Here is an 18715-nt window from a genome sequence, read left to right as displayed (position 1 = left end):
GTGGAATAACCTGACTGCATGAGGCTTCCAAGGGATTAAAAAGTAAAATCAGGACTGGAAGGGAGGGGTAAGGCACCCAGGACTGAACTTACCTTTTGTGTGTGATTCTCTGGGAGACCCGGGCAGTGAGACCCCTCGTAATCAAATGCGGACACAGACCCTGGGTTCAAGAGCTCACCCAGCCAGGCCGGTCTGAGCTCTGCACTTCATCCCAATACCTCGGCTTGGCACCCCTCAGCCTGCTCCCACCAGGAGGGGGCAGGAGACTGGAAACTAGTGCTCGGTGTGGGTACAGATCCCTGTTTGTGCCATTTTCTGTTTTCCAAATCAGTAGACCAAGATGCCAAACAACTTGAATGCCTTTTTTTGGTGTATGTGTGGTTGAAACCTCAAGCTCAAACAGCAAGACAAAGACCATATTATCTCACTTATATGTGGAATCTAAAAACAAAAAACAAAACATCTGAGCTTAAGGATATTGAGAACAGATTGGCGGTTGCCTGAGGCAGTGGGTGGGGGAGGGGTGGGTAAAATGGGTGAAGGGATCTGAAGGTATGAATCTCCAGTTAAAAACTGCATTAAGTCACGGGGATGTCATGTATAGCATGGCGGCCATAGTTAATGCTGTATTTGCATATTTGAGAGTGGCTACTAGGAGGGTGGATCTTAAATGTTCTCAACACGAGAAAAAAGTTTTGAAACTACGTGTGGTGATGGATGTTAACAGGACTATTGTGATCATTTTGCAATATATAAAGTATCAAGTCATTATGCCATACACCTGACACTAATGTCAATTATACCTCAATAAAAAATAAATAAAAAAAAACACAACTGACTTCTGCTAAGTCGGTTTTCCCTTGATGATCATAATTTGGGGGCCAGGGAGCATTCCCGGGAATTATCTCTCACTAATAGCTCATATCCACCCTCCCATTCAAAAAGGCATAGACACTTTTCAATATTTTTATTGTTTGACAGGCATTTACAACGTTCCATTCATAGACCTAAAAACATAAAAATAGACCTTCTTTCAGCTTATAAAAGAAATATATAAGAACTTTTGACATAGACACGTCATGACCTTATGTACAAGAGACAATGGCACCCTCTGCTAGCACAAGACTTTCCAGCATTTTCAGACGGACCCACGGCACTGGGACTAAGTAAACGTGACAATGAGGAGCCTCAGCTTTCTATCCGGACACAGTCGAACTGGAGATGATGTGGAACGATGCAGTGATACAAAGGGTATAGAAACCATTCTAAAGCTTTTTAAGAAAATCAGAAGATATAGCAAAAATTTAATAGAATAAAACTTTCAAAAGATCAAGCTCAAAGCCCTGGAAACCCGAAAGGGGGCGGGGAGAGAGGGCAGGAAGGCGGGTGAAGCAAGCAGGGGCACAGAGCATGATGTTCTGAACTCTCTATTGTCTGGAAATATAAAGTCATAACTGATTTTTATAAAATATAACTCCTAAAGCTACTATAAAATTCAGGTCTTTAAAGTACCTACTGATGTGTCAAACACCAAATAGATATTTTCCCCAAAAAGAAAGTTTTCATATTATTTAAACCCTTCTTAGGAGGTGGACATTGTGAAATGGGAAAAAAAGAAGAAAAAAAAAAGCTATAAACCTTTTTTAAAAAAATTAAATTGAAAGTGCTTTAACTTGTTTTTGCTCTCCCTATTTGGAAATCTGTTTAGATGTTAGGTTTTTAGCATGTTTACCCTGTTTCATTGGCATGAAGAACGTGTTTTTGAAGAGGTTGTTTTGTTAGGAGGTTTGGTTATGGACTGTCAGGGAAGGCGTAGGGAATCTATGAATGAAGATGCAACTTTGATAAGAAAACCAATGGTCACCATAGCAACCCCACGAGAAGGAGTCTCCCTTCCCCCTCCATATGCAGCACACACACACGCACGCACACGAACGCACACACACTGCCTCTTCGGGTGTCGTGTTTAACTCCACCAAGCTCCCATCTCAAATAGAGATTTACACCTTTAAAAAAAAAATCTGTTTCTTGGGGAAAAAAAGTTTCTCCTAAGTGTGGGCATCTTGTTGGCCTTTCATATATAAATATAAAATCACCATGCCTTACTCTCTCTGTAAAAGGTAAAATCCTCATTTTTAGACTCAGAATTACATTAACACTGTAAAATTCTCATCTGTTTGTGCCCCTGCACCTCAGGTAAAATACAAAAAAATAGCATTTGGTTTTTATTTTCCTAGTGATAAATTTGGATCTCTTTTCAAAGAGTTTGGCGTCTTTATAACTCTATGCAAAACTAGAACTTCCAAACACTGACATCAAGTGAGACCAGCCATAGACCAAAACAGAAGAGGAAAAATAAAAGGGCTCATCGAAACATAAATCTCCACCCTCGACTCACACATCCTTAAAATACACAGATAGTCTCAGACATTTACGAGGGAAAAGAGGAAGAACGCGGCGAGCTATACAGTTGCTTCGTTTTGCGTGTGAAGTTGCGTTTTCCCAACTAAAAGATGGCTCTGGGTTGATTTCAGACAGAGCGATCTTTACGACTATCACTTCTTGTGCTAATCCTTAAACCCATCTGTTGTACATACTTAAACTCCTGGGGGGAACCTGCTTTCTAGTGCTATAGAATCTGTTTTGTTTGTTGTTGTTGTTGTTGTTTGTTTTTAATTCTTCGGGCCCCGATGAACTGAGAATAAATAAAAGCCCTTAGTAATGTACAGAAGAGAGGACTCGAGCTGATTTGAGGTTCTGAACAATTCCTTCCGATGTCGTTCGAATGACGAAGTTGGGTGGCGACAATGGCTTCAGACAGAGCAACGTCAGCTGCCAAAACTGTGTGCAAGAGTGCGACCTACGGGGACGTGCTCCTCCGCGCGGGACGGGGGCCGAGGGAGGGCAGGACGGGGAAAGTATCTACACACGCTCTCCAGGGAAGCGACGCAGTCAGATCTCCGTGTTCAGTTTCCTGGACGAGGCGAAGTCCTCGCGCCTAACCCAAATGACTTCCTCGCTTGCGCTCGCCAGGCCGCCTCCGATGCCCGACAGGGCGGCTTGCTTCTTGAGCTGCGTCATGCGGGACGCGTGGCTGTCCCGGGGTTTCCGGCCCCTCTCCCGCTGACCGAGGGAGGCGGCCTGAAGCCGCTCCTGCAGCTCTCTGTCCACGTCGGCGCCCTTCACGGACTCACAGAACTCGTCATCGTCACTGAGGATGTCTGTCTCCTTGATGTCATCTTGCTCCTCGTACTGAGCAAGATCAAACTGTTCCTCTACCCATCGGTCAGTGTCCCCGCCACCGGGGGGCTGCTGGGACTCTTTCTCCGGGCTGCTGGCGGAGATGGCATCGGAATCAATGGTAAACCTGTTTCGGGCCAGTCGCCGCCTCCTTCTCCCCAGAGACTTGCTTGGGGCGGACACTGCACACACACACAAAAATATAAAAATAAAACCCCCACGTGCTTTACATGAGATGAAAATCCAGACAGCAAAGCAAAGAAACGCTAAACGGCATGGCTCGATATTATTCAGGGCTTAAAGTCCAGACTTCACCAGTCTGCCTCGGAGTCTCTGCCTCACACGGATGCCTGGACTTAGAGGACGTCCTAGCAATGGACCAAAGGGCAGGGGGAGACAGAGGGACGCAGGGGAAAAGGGAGTTCGACTCCCTCCGAAATAATCCATTTCTCTACCTGTGCACCTGCTGCTCTCACGTCGACCCCTGACCTTGGCATCAGTCAGTGCCCTTAAACCTGTGCATGGCACAGGGCTCCGAGGACCCCCAGGGCAGCCATTTATCTGGAATGGGTCTTTAGTAAGGGGTGGGGGGGGGGGTGCTTCTAGAGTTTTGGTGTCTTTGCAGAAATCACTATAATGTCTCAAGGAGGCAGAAGCCCTGGTCCGAGTTATCTTGCTTTCTGGGAAAATAAGGGTAGCGCTCCTTGAAGATCTGCAGTTGGAGGAAGGGCATAGCATCCCTCTTAAAGAGACTGCGGAAAAGAGGGGCTCTCAGAGAGAGAGTCTCCAGTTAGTTCCCTGTCCTCGTCCTGACAACCCTCTATGAACCGTGAGGCTAAGCAAATGTACTTAGTCTACCAGACTGCCCTCTGCCTCACCGATTTCGCTTCTAAAAAGCAATTAAAATATCAGCGCGTGAGTGGGATGAAAATTAAATCATACACGACGCCCGGGCGGCTGATCAAAAAAGTGCTGTGCGAAGTGACGAACAGTTAAGAAAAACAAATCTTCAAATCCATTCTTTCATCCTGCCGCCCTCTAGGAAGCCAGGATTATGAAAAACAAACAAACAAACAGAAGACACCGCCCGATCAATCACACAAACGATCCCACCACACGCACGTACACAAAAGACAGCTGCCATGGAAACGCTGCTGGTGAGGCGGCTGCCACATTACGGACGAGAAGGTGAAACGCGACACAGCTTCCCCACAGAGGGCAAGAGCCTCAACACCACCTGCGCCCCTAAAACCTAGGCCCTAACCATTAAATCGCTTCAGTGCTGCTAAAAGATGACGTAGCCTTGACTCCAAATACAGAAGGTACGAGGTCGAGGAGCTGGGCAACGGGCTGAGCTGGCTCCAACTCCAGCCGTCCTCTCCCCCGAAGCCCTGTGCTTCCATCATCGTTCCCAGGCGTTCTACCACCCTAAAACATGGAACGAATGGGCATCCCGTTCATTCGAGGAGGGGAACAAAACCCATTTCCAGGGGGGCGGGGAATGGAAAAGAAGGAATAACCAACTACTATTGGGAAGAAGTGATTTTTTTTCTCAATACCTTCATAATGGAGCCAGACTCTCTCCAGAACTCCCTCAATTCAAAACTGGGCCATTGGAAATACTGGTCGATGATCTGCATGCTGAAGTATTAGAGGTGAAGTGTGCTAATGTCTGCATCTTCGAAATGCGTCAAAAATAAGATGAGTAGATGGGTGATAGATGGATAGGTATGCGATAATGAAGATATAGAAAAATACTGACCATTGATGGTGGGTATGAATATGCAGTTCTCTTAGCTGTCCTACATGTCTGGAAATTTTCAGAAAATGTGGGAATGAAAACTTTGTCAGTTGGTTATTTGCAGATATACAGTACTTTTAGATGATATCCAGAGCTGTAATTATTGAGACAGGAAGTCTGGCTTTACTGTGCTATTCAAACAGAACAGAGGGGGAAATAAACTACCTGGGTATCCATGATGATGCATAATGAAACATGAGTATCTATTCTTTATTTAAAAGGCTACTTAATAACCCAGCCAGCCTTATGGAGTTCAGAGAGACTCTCATTTGAGCATTTCCGGGGTTCACCGTTTAGACTGACCAGCTAGTGCTGTGCTAACCCACTCACACACCATTTCTCAATCAGCTAACATGCAGACCCTGATGATAGCAAAGAGCTTCAAAAGTAGAGAGAGACTTTCTTCAGCCAAAAACCAGAAAATCTTCCAATTGGCCGAAGCTCACAGCTCTGACATCAGAGCTTTCCCCTGGAATTCATGAGGATGGTGTAGGGTGTGGGCTGGTCATGTTTTCTTTCTACAAGGGATCCCAACAGGACAACTTTTGAGTGTCCCAGAGACTCAAAGTGCTTAGTTTCAAAGGAAATGCAGCTCTGAATTTAGTAGGTTCATTGACTAACAACTGAAAGTTGGCCAAGGACAGACAGGGGTCCCTGAGGTTAGAACACGATCCCAGTCCTAATTAAACATTCTCTGGCAGAGGAAAGGAGCAGGTGAGACAACTCCAAAGTGAAGTTCTCTACTATGAGCTAGCAAGGGATCAGAGCAGCTTTCTACACAAGGACTCTATGAGAAATCTGGGATATAGAGGTTTGCATTGCTCTTAGGATATTTTGGAGAACCCAGTAGAGTGCTGGATGTTCACCACCCTAGGTTTTCAATAAAGTACTTGTCAATTGATTGGAGAAAAGATTCAAGATAACTAACCCCCTAACATCAGTTAAACTTAAGGTGCTTACAGACTGTAATAGCCCATGTCAAGCTATGTAGGCTGCGTCTGTGGAAACTTTCAACCATTCACAGGGCTACCTGAGCCTCTTCCACCGGTGGAAAGGCAACTGGGACAAAGTTCATAAACCATTTTGGCAAACGCAAAGGAAGTCTCTTTCATTGGACTCTCCTCTGCAAAATTCTGGGCTGGCTCTTAAGAAACGAATGAGTATCTCGATGTCATTAATGCCTATGTGTTATAGAAATATCTTTCTTCTTGGATATGTATAACTGTCATTATAGGTATTAATATTGATCTTCCTTCCTCACTGCTCCAAAGTGATGATTCTAGTCCTAAAAGAATATTTACTCTGGGGTCATTTAAGCTCTAGATTGTTTTTTTCCAAGAGCAGCTGAAGGCTTGCCCAAATTAACACTGAAGCTGAAAATAAAGTCGCAGGCACCAGGCAAGGGTAAAAATCTGATGTGCCATCTGGTCTACCAAACACGGAATCCTTACTGAGAACAGGCATCGCTGAGTTTCCAAACTACAAAGCCACCGTGTTCTCGGAAGGATGGGCCGCGACCTTGCTGAGATATGACACACTGCTTTTTGCTCGACAAAGCTGGCTGTCATGCAAAGCAGTGACTCTCATTCCACAAGCCGGCTGAGACAGCCCCTCCAGAAGGAGGAGGCGCTCGGCTCCCGGCTTGGGGAATGGGAGAGCAGCTCACCAGCCAGGAGGAGGAGGGCAGCAAAGGAAAAGCTGGAGGGAGGACAAGAGGGGTAAACCAAGCGTGGGTCCCCAGGGAGCCGGGAAAGAGGCCAGGGCCAAGGAACCTCACACCAGGGAAGACCCGTACCCCACTGTTGGCTCCAAAGGCCACATCTACACCCTGCTCAACAAGGATTTCGAGCTCACTCAGGCCCTACAGCGGACTGGGGGTGACGGGGATCTTGAATGTCTGAATCCCCACAGTACCTGCCCTGCTCATGGCTGGCCTGGCCCCTTTGAGTGCACATAATCTTTTTCCTCCAAAAGGGACGTATTGCTGGGACGAGGGGAGGCTTTCGGTTTTCAGGAGCTGTCTTCGGTGCTTATCACGGAGGATGGAATGCACAGCCTTCAGCAAATCCTTTCGGTTCTCTGGGGAGCTATGAAAAGAAGATTTACACACGTTAAGGAAACAGGGAACTTCTGACGTTATCAGGTGCAGCCAAGCAAATACCCCCAAGGACCAAACATTAAAGACAGAAGCCAGATTCCCAGTTCTGGGCTGAGCTGTGTCTTCAGCGCTGGGGACAGAACACAGGTATGCCTGTCCCTTTACGCTTCAGGATTCTCTCCTGCGGCCAACTTGGGACGACAAAGCAAGTGGTCCACTAATAAACGGGTTGACTGATAGGTGAATTTTGTACCAAGAAGTTGCCAAATTCTGCTCTTGGCGCATAAGGCAGAGCTTTTCATTCTAAAATGTTTTTACAGACAAATGAACCATAGATCCTTCCAGCTCTACAGAGCACCCAAAGACCAGTGTCCCAATATCTTTAGTTTCCTCTAGAGTTGGCCTTCTGTTAAATATCGACTCCTCTTACAAGACATTTCAACATGTAAAGATTAATGCTACATTTTTAAGAACATGGAAATCTTCCCAAGCCCTAATTCCCGACATAAAAATTACTTCGTAGGTTAAGAGTTGTTTTTCTTACTAACGTTCTCAGTATTTCTTCCCAGGTTAAGTTGCACCTGGTATTTCTTATTAACAAAGAATACGGCATCTCTAGCCGTCCGCTCACTGGACTCCGTGGATTTTACCAACAAAATCACGAGTGGATTCACCTAAATAGATGGTAAAGATTCTAGTCCCAATCGCTCCCTAGGACCTACCCGTTGTTGATCTGTCACCCAACAAGATTGGTGATATAGAAACACAATACATGGGCTTTGAAGCCAAACTCGCCTGATTCTGAACTCAGTGTTCATTTGCTATAATATAAGGTCTTAGGCAAAGTAGCCTCTATGAGCCTTGGTTCCCCATTGGTAAAATGGGATCACAGCAGTACCACAGTCTGCCTAAATGAAATAATGCATTAAGGTGCTTAGTGTAGCTCGTGCTTGGTATATATGCCTTCTTACTACACTAGCAATATCATTATCGAATACTGTAATCATCATCATATTAATTCTGTTTTGTGGGCAACCCACAGCATACTGCTCCCCACAGTGTGGGATACTGGGTAAGTACTGAGGAAATTACTGAATACCTAAGATTCAATTAAAGCATAAATGAGTGTAGATCATATCAGAATGCCACCCGTCGGGATCATCTATCTTGACGTTTTTAGGCAAAAACAAAAGAGAGAGAGAGAGAGAAAGAGAGAGAGAGAGAGAGAGAGAGAGAGAGAGAGAGAGAGAGAGAGAGAGAGAAAGAAAGAAAGAAAGAAAGAAAGAAAGAAAGAAAGAAAGAAAGAAAGAAAGAAAGAAAGAAAGAAAAAGAAGAAATAAGTAGAAGCCCACATTGTAAGTTTAGCTTCCACTCAAGATCCGCAGATGAAACCAAGCAACCTGCACCAACCTCCCTACACTGACGTTTCTGTACGTGATGAGGAATCCTGGTGACACGTGCACACACTCTCACCTCCTCCCAGCTGACTCTCCACCTGCAGCATCTCAGAGATGCTACAGTTTAAACAAACAACATGTCCAAACACCGAAACAAAGTATTACAAGACAAGGACTTCCTTCTAATCTACCGAATGTAAACATGGGAAGAAAGCCCACATGTGATCATTGAACATATTTGAAAATTCCTATTTCCTTTTAGAAAGATATTGAATTAATCAGATTACTGTCTATATTCTAGTAAAATTAGTTTAAGGTATCTAAGTAATGTTATTTAATGTGTTCAATAATTTCTCAAATGTATGAGCAAAAGCATGGAGTCTGAGATGGCCGGGCTGGTCTGCAGAACCCAGAGTGGGTTGGGGGACACCAAGCACAGTGACATGCCCTCCCCCAAGTGGCACGGTCTTCACATCACGGCCCCAGGCTCACCTGCAGCACAGGTGGAAGACTCTCTCCGGCCTCCCTTCCGACTCTGATTTTACGTGGACAATTTCACACACAGTATTTGCTTCTGCATCTGGGCAAATTAAACAAGCATAAATTAGGGTATGTTTCCAAGAGATCCATTCACATTTTTACAAAAGCATCTTCCACACTTGCAGAGCAGCACGGGGCTAAAGTAAGTTGACCACGACCCTGCGATCCGAAGACGACCAAGAGTTTGAAAGCTTAATGAGTGCTAAGGAAAAGAATGCTCGGAAAATTTCCAGTTGCAACCATCTCCTTCTAGATGGTCTAGAAGGATAATCATTGATCGCAGAACTGGCCCTTCCAGGTGCATGGCCTGTTTAGCTGAATTATTTCAATGAAGTGATTAGCTGTTTTGGTCCCTGTGGGACTAGACAGAACCCAGGATTCTAGTGTGGATGTCACTGGGCTGGTGCCATAAAGAGGCAGGCCCTCATCTTCTGTGGGGGGACCCCTTCCCGAGAGTGACCGGGTCCAGTGCCCTGGATAATAAAAGGTCCAAATGGGGCTTCTCTTTCTCAGCCCTGCCTCGACGCCCACTCCGTGTGAACCAAAAACGGTATGATGAGAAGGTAAGGAAGATTTACATTTTGAGGTAATTTCTAAGTCTTGCAATACCTGGCCTGCAACACCATATTATTTATTATTTTATAAGCCTTGCAACGTGTATCATTTGAACTTATGAATAAAGTGTTGGCGGGAGACAATGTATGACAGACATCATGGCTGCACCCTTGTGCGATCTCACCCTTGTCCAGTGGGTTTGGAATCCTGGTCACAAACCCTCATTGTGCCACATTGTTCAACCCCAACCAGGACCCATTTGCAGAGAGTGTCATGAGCTCTTCCAAACTAAGATAAAAATCTAGACGTTCCATGTTCTGAGTCTCAACACAATCCACTGAAATGTATTTCACAGTGAGGGACATGTTGTCTAGTGTTTATCTTGATGGTTTCAAATTTAATTGAAAAATAAAGGGTGAGAATGGAATGTCACACCACAACTACGGCTTTGTTTTAAAAAATGTAATATCTTTAGGTATTTATTTAGTCCCCAGTGAAGGCGAAATTCCTGGCTGAGAACCTGCAGCAGTTTGCTATAAACATAAGCTTTCCCCATTTATAAATGCATGAACTAGATAATTTACAGCCTAAGACTTCAAAGTTAGACAACACGAGTATTTAAGTGCCCAAACCTCAAAGTTTTATCACAGCTCTTTGCAGATCTCCAACCTATAGATCCCAGCAAATTCACACATACGTCAATTTTATAGATCAAATCACTGGTTAAAAGGCACCAGGGTAAATTTCTGTCCTGGAAGGTGAGATAGAAACCTTCTTAAGGCAAATAATCACCCTAAATACGTTTATCCGACGTGGTGTTTGCATGTCAGGTTCTCTACTGCACAAGGCATAACAAGGCAGATGCACTTAGTTTAATTTGGGTGAGTCGCTGAAGGTTTATAAAATATTGCAGGAGGTTCTTCCCCATCACATGGGACTAGGGTAAGTGGGTTTCATGAGGATCATGGATGTGGAAACAAGTGGAAACAGGACACTGAGAACTTAACGCTCCCATCAGGAGCATGACGTAGGAGTGCAGACCCTCCGAGCACCTGACGCCTCCATGGCGTCTCTCCACTCCCAGACACCTGCAGCTGCTGTCAAAGTGGGACAGGAAGTAGATGTGACCTGAAAGTTTCTACTTGGCCCCCAAACGTGCCCCTTCCAGGGTACGTCCAGGACAGCCACTGCTGGTAGTTCCTCCCTAGACCAGCCTCAGACTAAGCCCTGGGCGGGGCCTCCGAGTCAGTCAATACCCTGTTGATGTTCACCTCTCATGTGCTTAAAGCATCATCTAGTTTTGAGTATGGTCATTGTTACCCGAGAACTCGCTTCACTGCTATTTGGATCACAGGAAAAGAACTGACATTTCAAAGCCTTTGCACCAATACAAAGATTTATAACCTGTCAGAGAGAAAAAAATGTATTCAATGGCTTTTTTTGTGCTCTGGTGGTCTTTTCAGGTCTCTCAGTTAAAAGGCAAGTCAGTGGGCTTTTGTCTGCTTGGGGGCTTCGAGGATTCTTTCCAGGAGATTCATCACTACTCAGGTGTTAGTCACTAATACTATTAATTAATATAAATAACAAATTGACTAGAATTCCTTGGAACAATATTGAAGGCATTACATCCATTCACTCCATTTATTCTTTACTCACTTCTTCTCACACATTTAATAAATGGTGGGGTGAGTAAGAGGCAATGAACAGATGGAGGGAGAAGAGAGGTTAAGGAGAGGAGAAAAAAGATGGTAGGGTGGTTAGACCGAGAGCGTGGATTCAGAAAAACAATTCCCGCACACGAGACGCACGCACCCAGCCGTTCAGAGTTTACCTGCACTTGCTAAAGCTCGAACCTGCAGGGCTTCGGTCGGGATCATATGCCGAAATCGGAAGGGGTCCCACTCCTCATAAATCGAAAGCCTGTGAGATCCTACCTGTAGGAAGAGAAGGAACCAGGTGCGTGAGAACCGTCTGCTCCCGCCTGTGCCAGTCAGACCCTTCGCCCCTTCTCTACCCCAGTGACACCGGGGCCCAGTTCTCGTGCGGAGGACCTGGACCGCGTGTGCACTCTCGCTCATCCAGCAGAAAGCAAGAGGCCATGTGACGAGCATGCTGAGGGCGTGCAAACACGTTTGCTAACCAAACGAAGGAGAGACACGAGAAAGGGAAGAGGGATCTCGAAACAAGAAGAGAGGGGCAGGAAGAACAGGAAGAGGAAGAAAGTACTGCTAAGAACGTTCTAGCCATAGCAGACCCAACAGTGTTCACGTGTATGCTCTAAACATGAGCCTGCCCGAACGAAGGCAGGTCAGGCCATTTCCTCGAGTTCTTAGCAACACTTAAAAAAAAAGAAAAAGAAAAAGAAGAAAAAGAAAAAAATCATAAAAGGCTAATGACTGACAAAGGGGCAGACTCATGATTATGCCGCTGTCACTGAGCAGCAGATAGAAAGGGAGGTTCTTTCAAACCGTGGGGTGAAATACGAAGTCTTACAAGTTTCTTCTTCTGTTTGGAGCCGTCTTTATACACAAGGACCACCGCAGTTTTGAAGACTGGAAAAAAAGTAAAAAAAAAAAAAAAGCAGTTATGGCAAAGAAAGCCTGGGGTTTTCCCCTAAACTTCAGTACCCTGTGGTAATAAACACTGGTTACGAAGAGACAGCAGCGCCCGGCCCCAGCTCCCACTCCACCTTCCGCTCACTCGTCACGCCTGCGAAACTCAACAGCCTACTGAGGGAAAATTTCCCAGATTCAGAATAAACACAGACGCCCAAAGAGATGGAAACAAACGCCCCCTCCCCCACGGAAACTTCTGGCTCACACATGAGACTTCGACTAGGGTGTTGTTTTAAAAATAAAACGCTAACCAAGTTTAAAATTCCAGGCGATAACATTTAACAAAAATGCACTAGTTCGAAATAATATACACACACTTTTAACGATAATAACACAGTTGTTTAAGGTGATTTATAGCTATGTCAATGAAGCTAATATTACACACACGGTATTCATAATTCAGGAAATGTAATTTATAGCTTATTGTTCTTCATAATTGGTTTATGAAGTAGGATGTAATTCCACTTCTTCCAAACAGGCTGAATCACAGACAACTCTTTAGAAGCAGGAAGTGTGGAGTGTTATTCTTATATTCTTTGCGGAGTGGGGAGATACAATGCAGTTAAGCATAATCTTCCATAAAAGTCCTAAAATAACGCCACAAATGCTTAACACCCAGTGATTCCGACTCCTCCCGGGGAAGAAGGAACTGGTGCCCATAGGGATGTGAGGGTGACTGACTCCGGCCCACCCTTGGTTGTCCGTGAGAAGGTCTCTGTTTCTCTTCACACTCTGACCCTAAGGCATAGCTGGGACCCAGTCACATAGCAGTTGGAGGGGACATGCCTGGTGTGTTGGACACAGAATTACAAGGGAATAAAGGTTCCGAGAATTCTCAGAGATGGGCCCCCAGGTCCCCGGGCCCTCTGGAGACAAACCCAAAGTACCTGGGTCATTTTCTATCCTATTCAGGATGGGGTAGTCTCCCCTTTGTGTACGGTCACCCTAAATCTCCACTGTGGGAAAATAAGCCTGACGATACAAAGAAGCTGGCTCCAGCCGCTATGTCTTGACTGCCCCTAGCCCGTCACACCTCACAACCACAACTCAACGGCATGGTGGCCATGGCTCTAAGAAGGCCACTAGCCCGCCTCAGGTCACCCTGACTTCAGCCACGCTGGGTCACAGCGGTGGGGCCAGAGTGAAGTGACTCTCTCCCCGGACTACGCACACCCCCGTCACCCCCGTAACCCCACCCTGATCCTTGAGGGCTGTTCTTCACTCAACTGACTTCACGAGTCGCCTCATCCCTTTAGACATGTCCTTGATCTCCAGAACTCCTGACGACCTTTACCAGCCTGAAGCACACACTCTCCACCCAAAAAGGGGAACATCTAACACCCTTCAAGGCAGAAGCCTAGATAAGATATTTCTTTTTTTTCTTTTAAAGGTGATGATCATCAACATTCTGTACCATCAGCAGGTCAACTTCAGTCTCAGAAGAAAGTTGCACTATTTCCTGAGATTAGAGGTCGATGGTTTGGGTCACTTACTTCAGAATCCCATATCCCATAAATGACCTATCAGGAAGTGTCAGAGAGCTCCTAGACTTCTCTGAGAAGAAAATGCAATATAAAAAACACAACTGGTAGCAAGGAAAAGAAACCAAATAATAATATCTCTCATCACCACAAACACCCACCCTTATTAAAAACTACCGCCACGTTAAAATACCCCGATGCTCCTCGGTATTGCATATTTAGTCACATGTTTTTCCTGTGCACGGCTATGTTCCTTTGTTATTTTTAATGAAATGTCATCACCAACTACAGTGGCTCTTTGACGATGCGGGGAATCTCACTAAATTTATCTACAAAGGCAGAGCAATCTAAGCAGAAAGCCCAATAAATCATTGTATTCAGATTTAATATCACTAGGAAGTTCCATTTGGGAATACTCTGTTCATATCATGGAGGAAAAAAAATGAGTTCGGATAAAGAAGCAGTAATCAACACCCTCCCTTTCTGGCCCCCAGACAAATAAGGGAAGGTGAGAGACTGCAAATACTAGACTTTCTTTATATTATGTTTCTTTATACTATGTTTCTACCAATGAACCTTCTGAGGGAAGGCTAGGAAAAATCACAACATAAAACGAAAACATGAACCGTTGATCATTTTATACCCAGGAACAACACGGCAGACCGCAGAATCATCCACGTTGCAACAAGCCATTATCTCCTGAATTACGCACAATGCCCAGAGCACAAACCCATAGCTTCTGTCTCTCAAAAAGCATGTTACAGTACAAACACACGAGCTTTCCAATTCCAGCAACTGTATCCATCGGAACTGGTTTATTAAAAAAAAAAAAAAAAAAAAAAAATCGGTCATTCACAAACAGCTCTTCTTTCACTCAGTATTAGTCAGGATGTGACTGAGAAGCGCCTGGCAGCAGATGACAGCTCCTGGAGCTGCCACGATGGGCTCAGCTGGGAGCCAATGTCCCGAAGCCCAGCTTCACCCAGAGCAGAGTCAGGAGGAAAATCAGAGATCTCAGATCTCGGGTCTCAAACAGAATATTCTGTCTGGACTTTTCACTTCACTTTTCCCTGATTTATTATTAGTCCATTATTTTAGACAGATATTTGGAGCAGTTGAAAACAAAACAGAACAGAATAAAACACTTCTCCTGCCCCTGTGTACAGGCCTGGGGTGAACTAGACACAGTGCAGCTAAGCGGCCCTTCGCCGAGAGCTATTCACTCTCTCTCACGTAGCTGGAGGGTTTAATTTAGTATTTGTGGCATGTTGGTGGCCACAGAAGAAAAACCAATTCGGATAACTGTAATTAACTTTATTTTAATAGATGTGCCTTGGAAAAGAATGTTATTTTGAAAAAATTAGGCGGCCTCCTATCTGCTCCCCACCCCCCTCCCACCTCCAAACTCTCTTCAGATACATACCAAAGGCTGCCAATTCTGGCTCCTTTTTCCACTTCCCCAGTGAGGCTGGTGGGTTTGGCCATATCACGGTGGTGTGCAAGAGCAGGTCCCCCATGCTCAGATCGGCAACCTGAAAACCGGGCACAAAGCAGAACTTACGGGCGGTGTTAAAACACTCAGATTTTTATGACACTTTAAAATTCGGCAGGCTGCTGTCAATTCTGCTTCATGAAAATATTTTCTTTAAACACACTTGGTCATCTTTTTCTGTTCCCTCTACCCCATATGTGTCTACCAGAGTTTCAATAATAAAGTGGGGAAAAAAGGTACAAATCGGAGTTCTGAAATACACATGCAGGAAATCCGTCAAAACTGATCTGTGAAGTTGGAGACATTTTGTGTTCAAAGAGAGAGTTTCCCAAGGAGAGGGGAATGGCCATCAGCGACAGTGACAAAGATCCACCCCCAGCAAACTGAACGTCTGTGAGTTTAAACCCCCTGGGAGCCAAGGTCTTCTGGGAACCAGCTGAATCAATTATTTCTTCTTCTTCCAACTCATTTTAAAGAAGATTTCACTTTAGAGGAGGAAGAGAGAAGCCCGCTGAGGAGTTTGAAGGTTGCTCTTTAAGGATGTGCAGTGTGAGCTCTGGGACCCTCAGAAATCACGAGGTCTGGTCCCACACTCCTGAAGGGCAAATGTTAAACTGCCTCAGACAGACAAGAGCCACCCAGACAGATGACCCAGAGACTCCACCCACCATCCAGGGTTTACGCCTCACAACAGTCAAGCCTGCCTTTCTTACTGCAGTCTTTGGCCCACTTCCAAACCTATCAAAAGCCCAACCCTCAGCCCCTGACAGCCTCAGCAGCGGTGGGAAGATCATGGGTCTTTTGATGAGACTTTGCAACAACAACGAGTTTGCCATCCACGCATGGTAAACGCCACACATTGTTAGGAGGCTCTTCCTCAGACATGCCTCCCCACACCCTCACCCAGGGGCTTCCCAGCTCTACACCCCGTGTCCAGACACCACGCCCAAGTCCCTCTTCCTCAAGGCGGCACTCTGAACATTGGAAAACTTGATGTTGAGCTTCTCAAGGACGAAGGACTCTCGTTTATTCTGCCGCTTGTGACCTGAATGGGCTTCTAGACACAGCGGCAGCTGAGCAGCGCTTTGCAGAGCAGAGCTCACTGCCACAGGGCACTGCCCTGTCCACGCCAGCGGGCCGGGCTGCGGTGCTGGAGGCATATGGCTCCAGCAGCGCCGAACCCGGTGGGGGGTGTTGTCACCACTATAATAAATGAGACCATTACAACAGTAATAATTACCCTAATTATTACCGAGCTATATTATTAACAGTATAGCCAAGGGTAACAAAAATAATGTAAGCCATCACATTACTTTGTTTATACGTATGAAGTAACTAGTCAATCAGCCCCTGGGACAGTATCAGCTAAGGAACTAGCCAGGCTCTGCCACTCATGCCCACAAGAAGAATGGTTATACACACAAGTCACATCCCCGGGTGTCGTCTGGGCCACAGCCTTGGGGGTATGTCTTTAAAAGTAATTAAAAGTCACTAGGGTAGATCACTATCCAAACTCTACTTTCTCCCGCTAATAGAATTACAGGCACACTTCCTTATATTTCAATTTGTAAAAAAAAACAAATTGAAAGTAAGACCTTCCACCAGCAAAAAGATTACGGCTCGCTGAAGGCTCAGAAGACAGCAGTGGTTTTTAGCAATAAAGTACCATTAATGAACGTATGTACATTGTTTTACTACCGTGGAGCACAGCGTAAACATCTCTTTTATATGCACTGGAAAACCAAAGCATTCATGCAACTCGCTTTACTGCAGTATTCACTTTATTGTAATATCTTCAAAGTATGCCTGCATATATCTGCGCCTTCTGCCATGTGATTTTCTAGTGCCTTCCACTAGACTAGGCAAAGCCCTGATGACTTCGGGCTTGGCCATGAGACTTGGGCCATGGTCTTGGCATAAGAAATTTCCACCAGCCCTTGAGCTGCCGCCTTCCAGCCATAGAAAGGACAAGCCCCAGACGGCCACTGCTGCTCCAGCCCAGATCCTAGAAGAATGAGGTGTGGAGCACACCGAGCCCTAAGCTCTGAAACTCACCGAGAGAAGCCAAAGTTCAGGTGGCCCACGTGCTAGGTATGAAATCCATGTTTGCTGTAGTGAGCACGGAGATTTTGAGTAGTTGGCTACACAGTAAAAACTGGCTGACAGTGCCAGTGCTCACAGTCTCTCTCTTTTGACGAGTTTCCGCAGGACAAATGTGATCAGGGGGCTGAGTTGCTCCCTCTGGCCAACACCTCTCTGTTGGCCTTTTATCAGTCCCCTTCTGAATCTTCCCCCCAAACTCCAAGACTGAGTTCCACGGAGAGGCCTCTGCGCAAACAAGGACTGGGATGTCCTGCTGAGCCGGGTTTTGGGGGCCCTTCATCTAAGGGGGAAATGTCCCCTAAGGCTTTGTCTTCTTCTGACTTAAGCAAAAGGGAAGGATGCTCTGTGTGGTCCAGCTCAGCTCCCTAGAATCTAGCACGGGGTAGGAAGGTGAAGGCCCCGCTGCATCGTACAATGTTTCTGCGCCACCTCCGTTCTCTGTGAACACATCTGCCTGAAGGGACATCCCGCGGAAGGCTGGCTGATGACAGGGTCGGGTACCCTGTGTCCCTGGAATGTCACCATCTCCACACAGAACTACCATTCCCGGCAGATACTGATAAAGATTTCTAATCATGACTGTTTACAAACTGCTCGTAAATCTATTCCAGGATTTTGCTGGATGTTGCCATTAAGAGGGAACTTACAATAATCAGGAATCACCTTTGTGAAAGCTGATGTGACTCATGTAACTCCAACCGTCTACCTAAGTTTCCATGGGTGTTCCAAAATGCACCCCGAGAGGTGTTTGGCAGCCCCCCTTCTCCGTAGGGTCTTATTTTTGTGGAATCAAGACCACGCTAGCTTGAAGACCATTCTCCTCAAGTAATCATTATATCGTTGGCCCCCTTGGGAGGGGCTTATTTCTTTCTTATTCTTCTTAAAATGCTCTGTCTCTGTCTCTCTGTCTCTCTCTGTGTCTCTGTCTCTGTCTCTCTCTCTTGCTTTCTTTGGCTTCCTTTCCAAGCCTTAATTTTTATGGGCTTTATACATCCTAATACTGAATTAGGACTTTCCTACTTTCTAATACTGGCACGCAGTCAAACATCCCGCCTTCCATCTTTTGCACATTTCTTTTTACAAAAATCTCAGCTCGCAAGAGACTACTTTGTAGAGCACTCTACCTCTTTGTTCCTCGCCAGAAAGATTTTCTACTTGATTGTCAGAATTTCATTTTAGAGGAAAGGCAGTTTCATCAAAGCTGAATTTCCTTTTATAGTCTCTGACGTTTGAATCATATTCATCATTTTCTCTAAATTCAACCCACTATCCACATCGCCTCTTAGTCTTCAGTATAATGGTCCCTGGCTCTCAAGATCATTAAAACCCAGAAATTAATTTGGCATATAATGAAAAATACAATGAAATATAATGAAAATGTTCATTTCCACTA

General features: G+C 45.4%; 1 protein-coding gene across 8 annotated transcripts in view; it reads right to left on the bottom strand.

Moving 5' to 3' along the window:
* Positions 1-952: 952 nt before the first annotated feature.
* TIAM1 (TIAM Rac1 associated GEF 1) overlaps positions 953-18715 on the bottom strand; it is a 321420-nt gene continuing 303657 nt past the window's right edge. For all 8 annotated transcript variants that reach the window (XM_016162370.2, XM_016162369.2, XM_016162372.2 and 5 more), the window contains 6 exons: positions 15151-15259; positions 12125-12183; positions 11463-11565; positions 9029-9116; positions 6956-7128; positions 953-3422 (listed from right to left, as the gene is read on the bottom strand). In XM_016162370.2, the coding sequence (XP_016017856.1) occupies positions 2953-3422; positions 6956-7128; positions 9029-9116; positions 11463-11565; positions 12125-12183; positions 15151-15259 (1002 nt within the window). In that variant the 3' untranslated portion in view covers positions 953-2952. The remainder of the gene's footprint in view (positions 3423-6955; positions 7129-9028; positions 9117-11462; positions 11566-12124; positions 12184-15150; positions 15260-18715) is intronic.

This window comes from Rousettus aegyptiacus, unplaced genomic scaffold (genome assembly GCF_014176215.1).
Source record: "Rousettus aegyptiacus isolate mRouAeg1 unplaced genomic scaffold, mRouAeg1.p scaffold_m13_p_4, whole genome shotgun sequence".
Classification (NCBI taxonomy): domain Eukaryota; kingdom Metazoa; phylum Chordata; class Mammalia; order Chiroptera; family Pteropodidae; genus Rousettus; species Rousettus aegyptiacus.
Note: the sequence above shows the minus strand (reverse complement) of the source record. Positions and strands in the feature narration are given on the sequence as shown.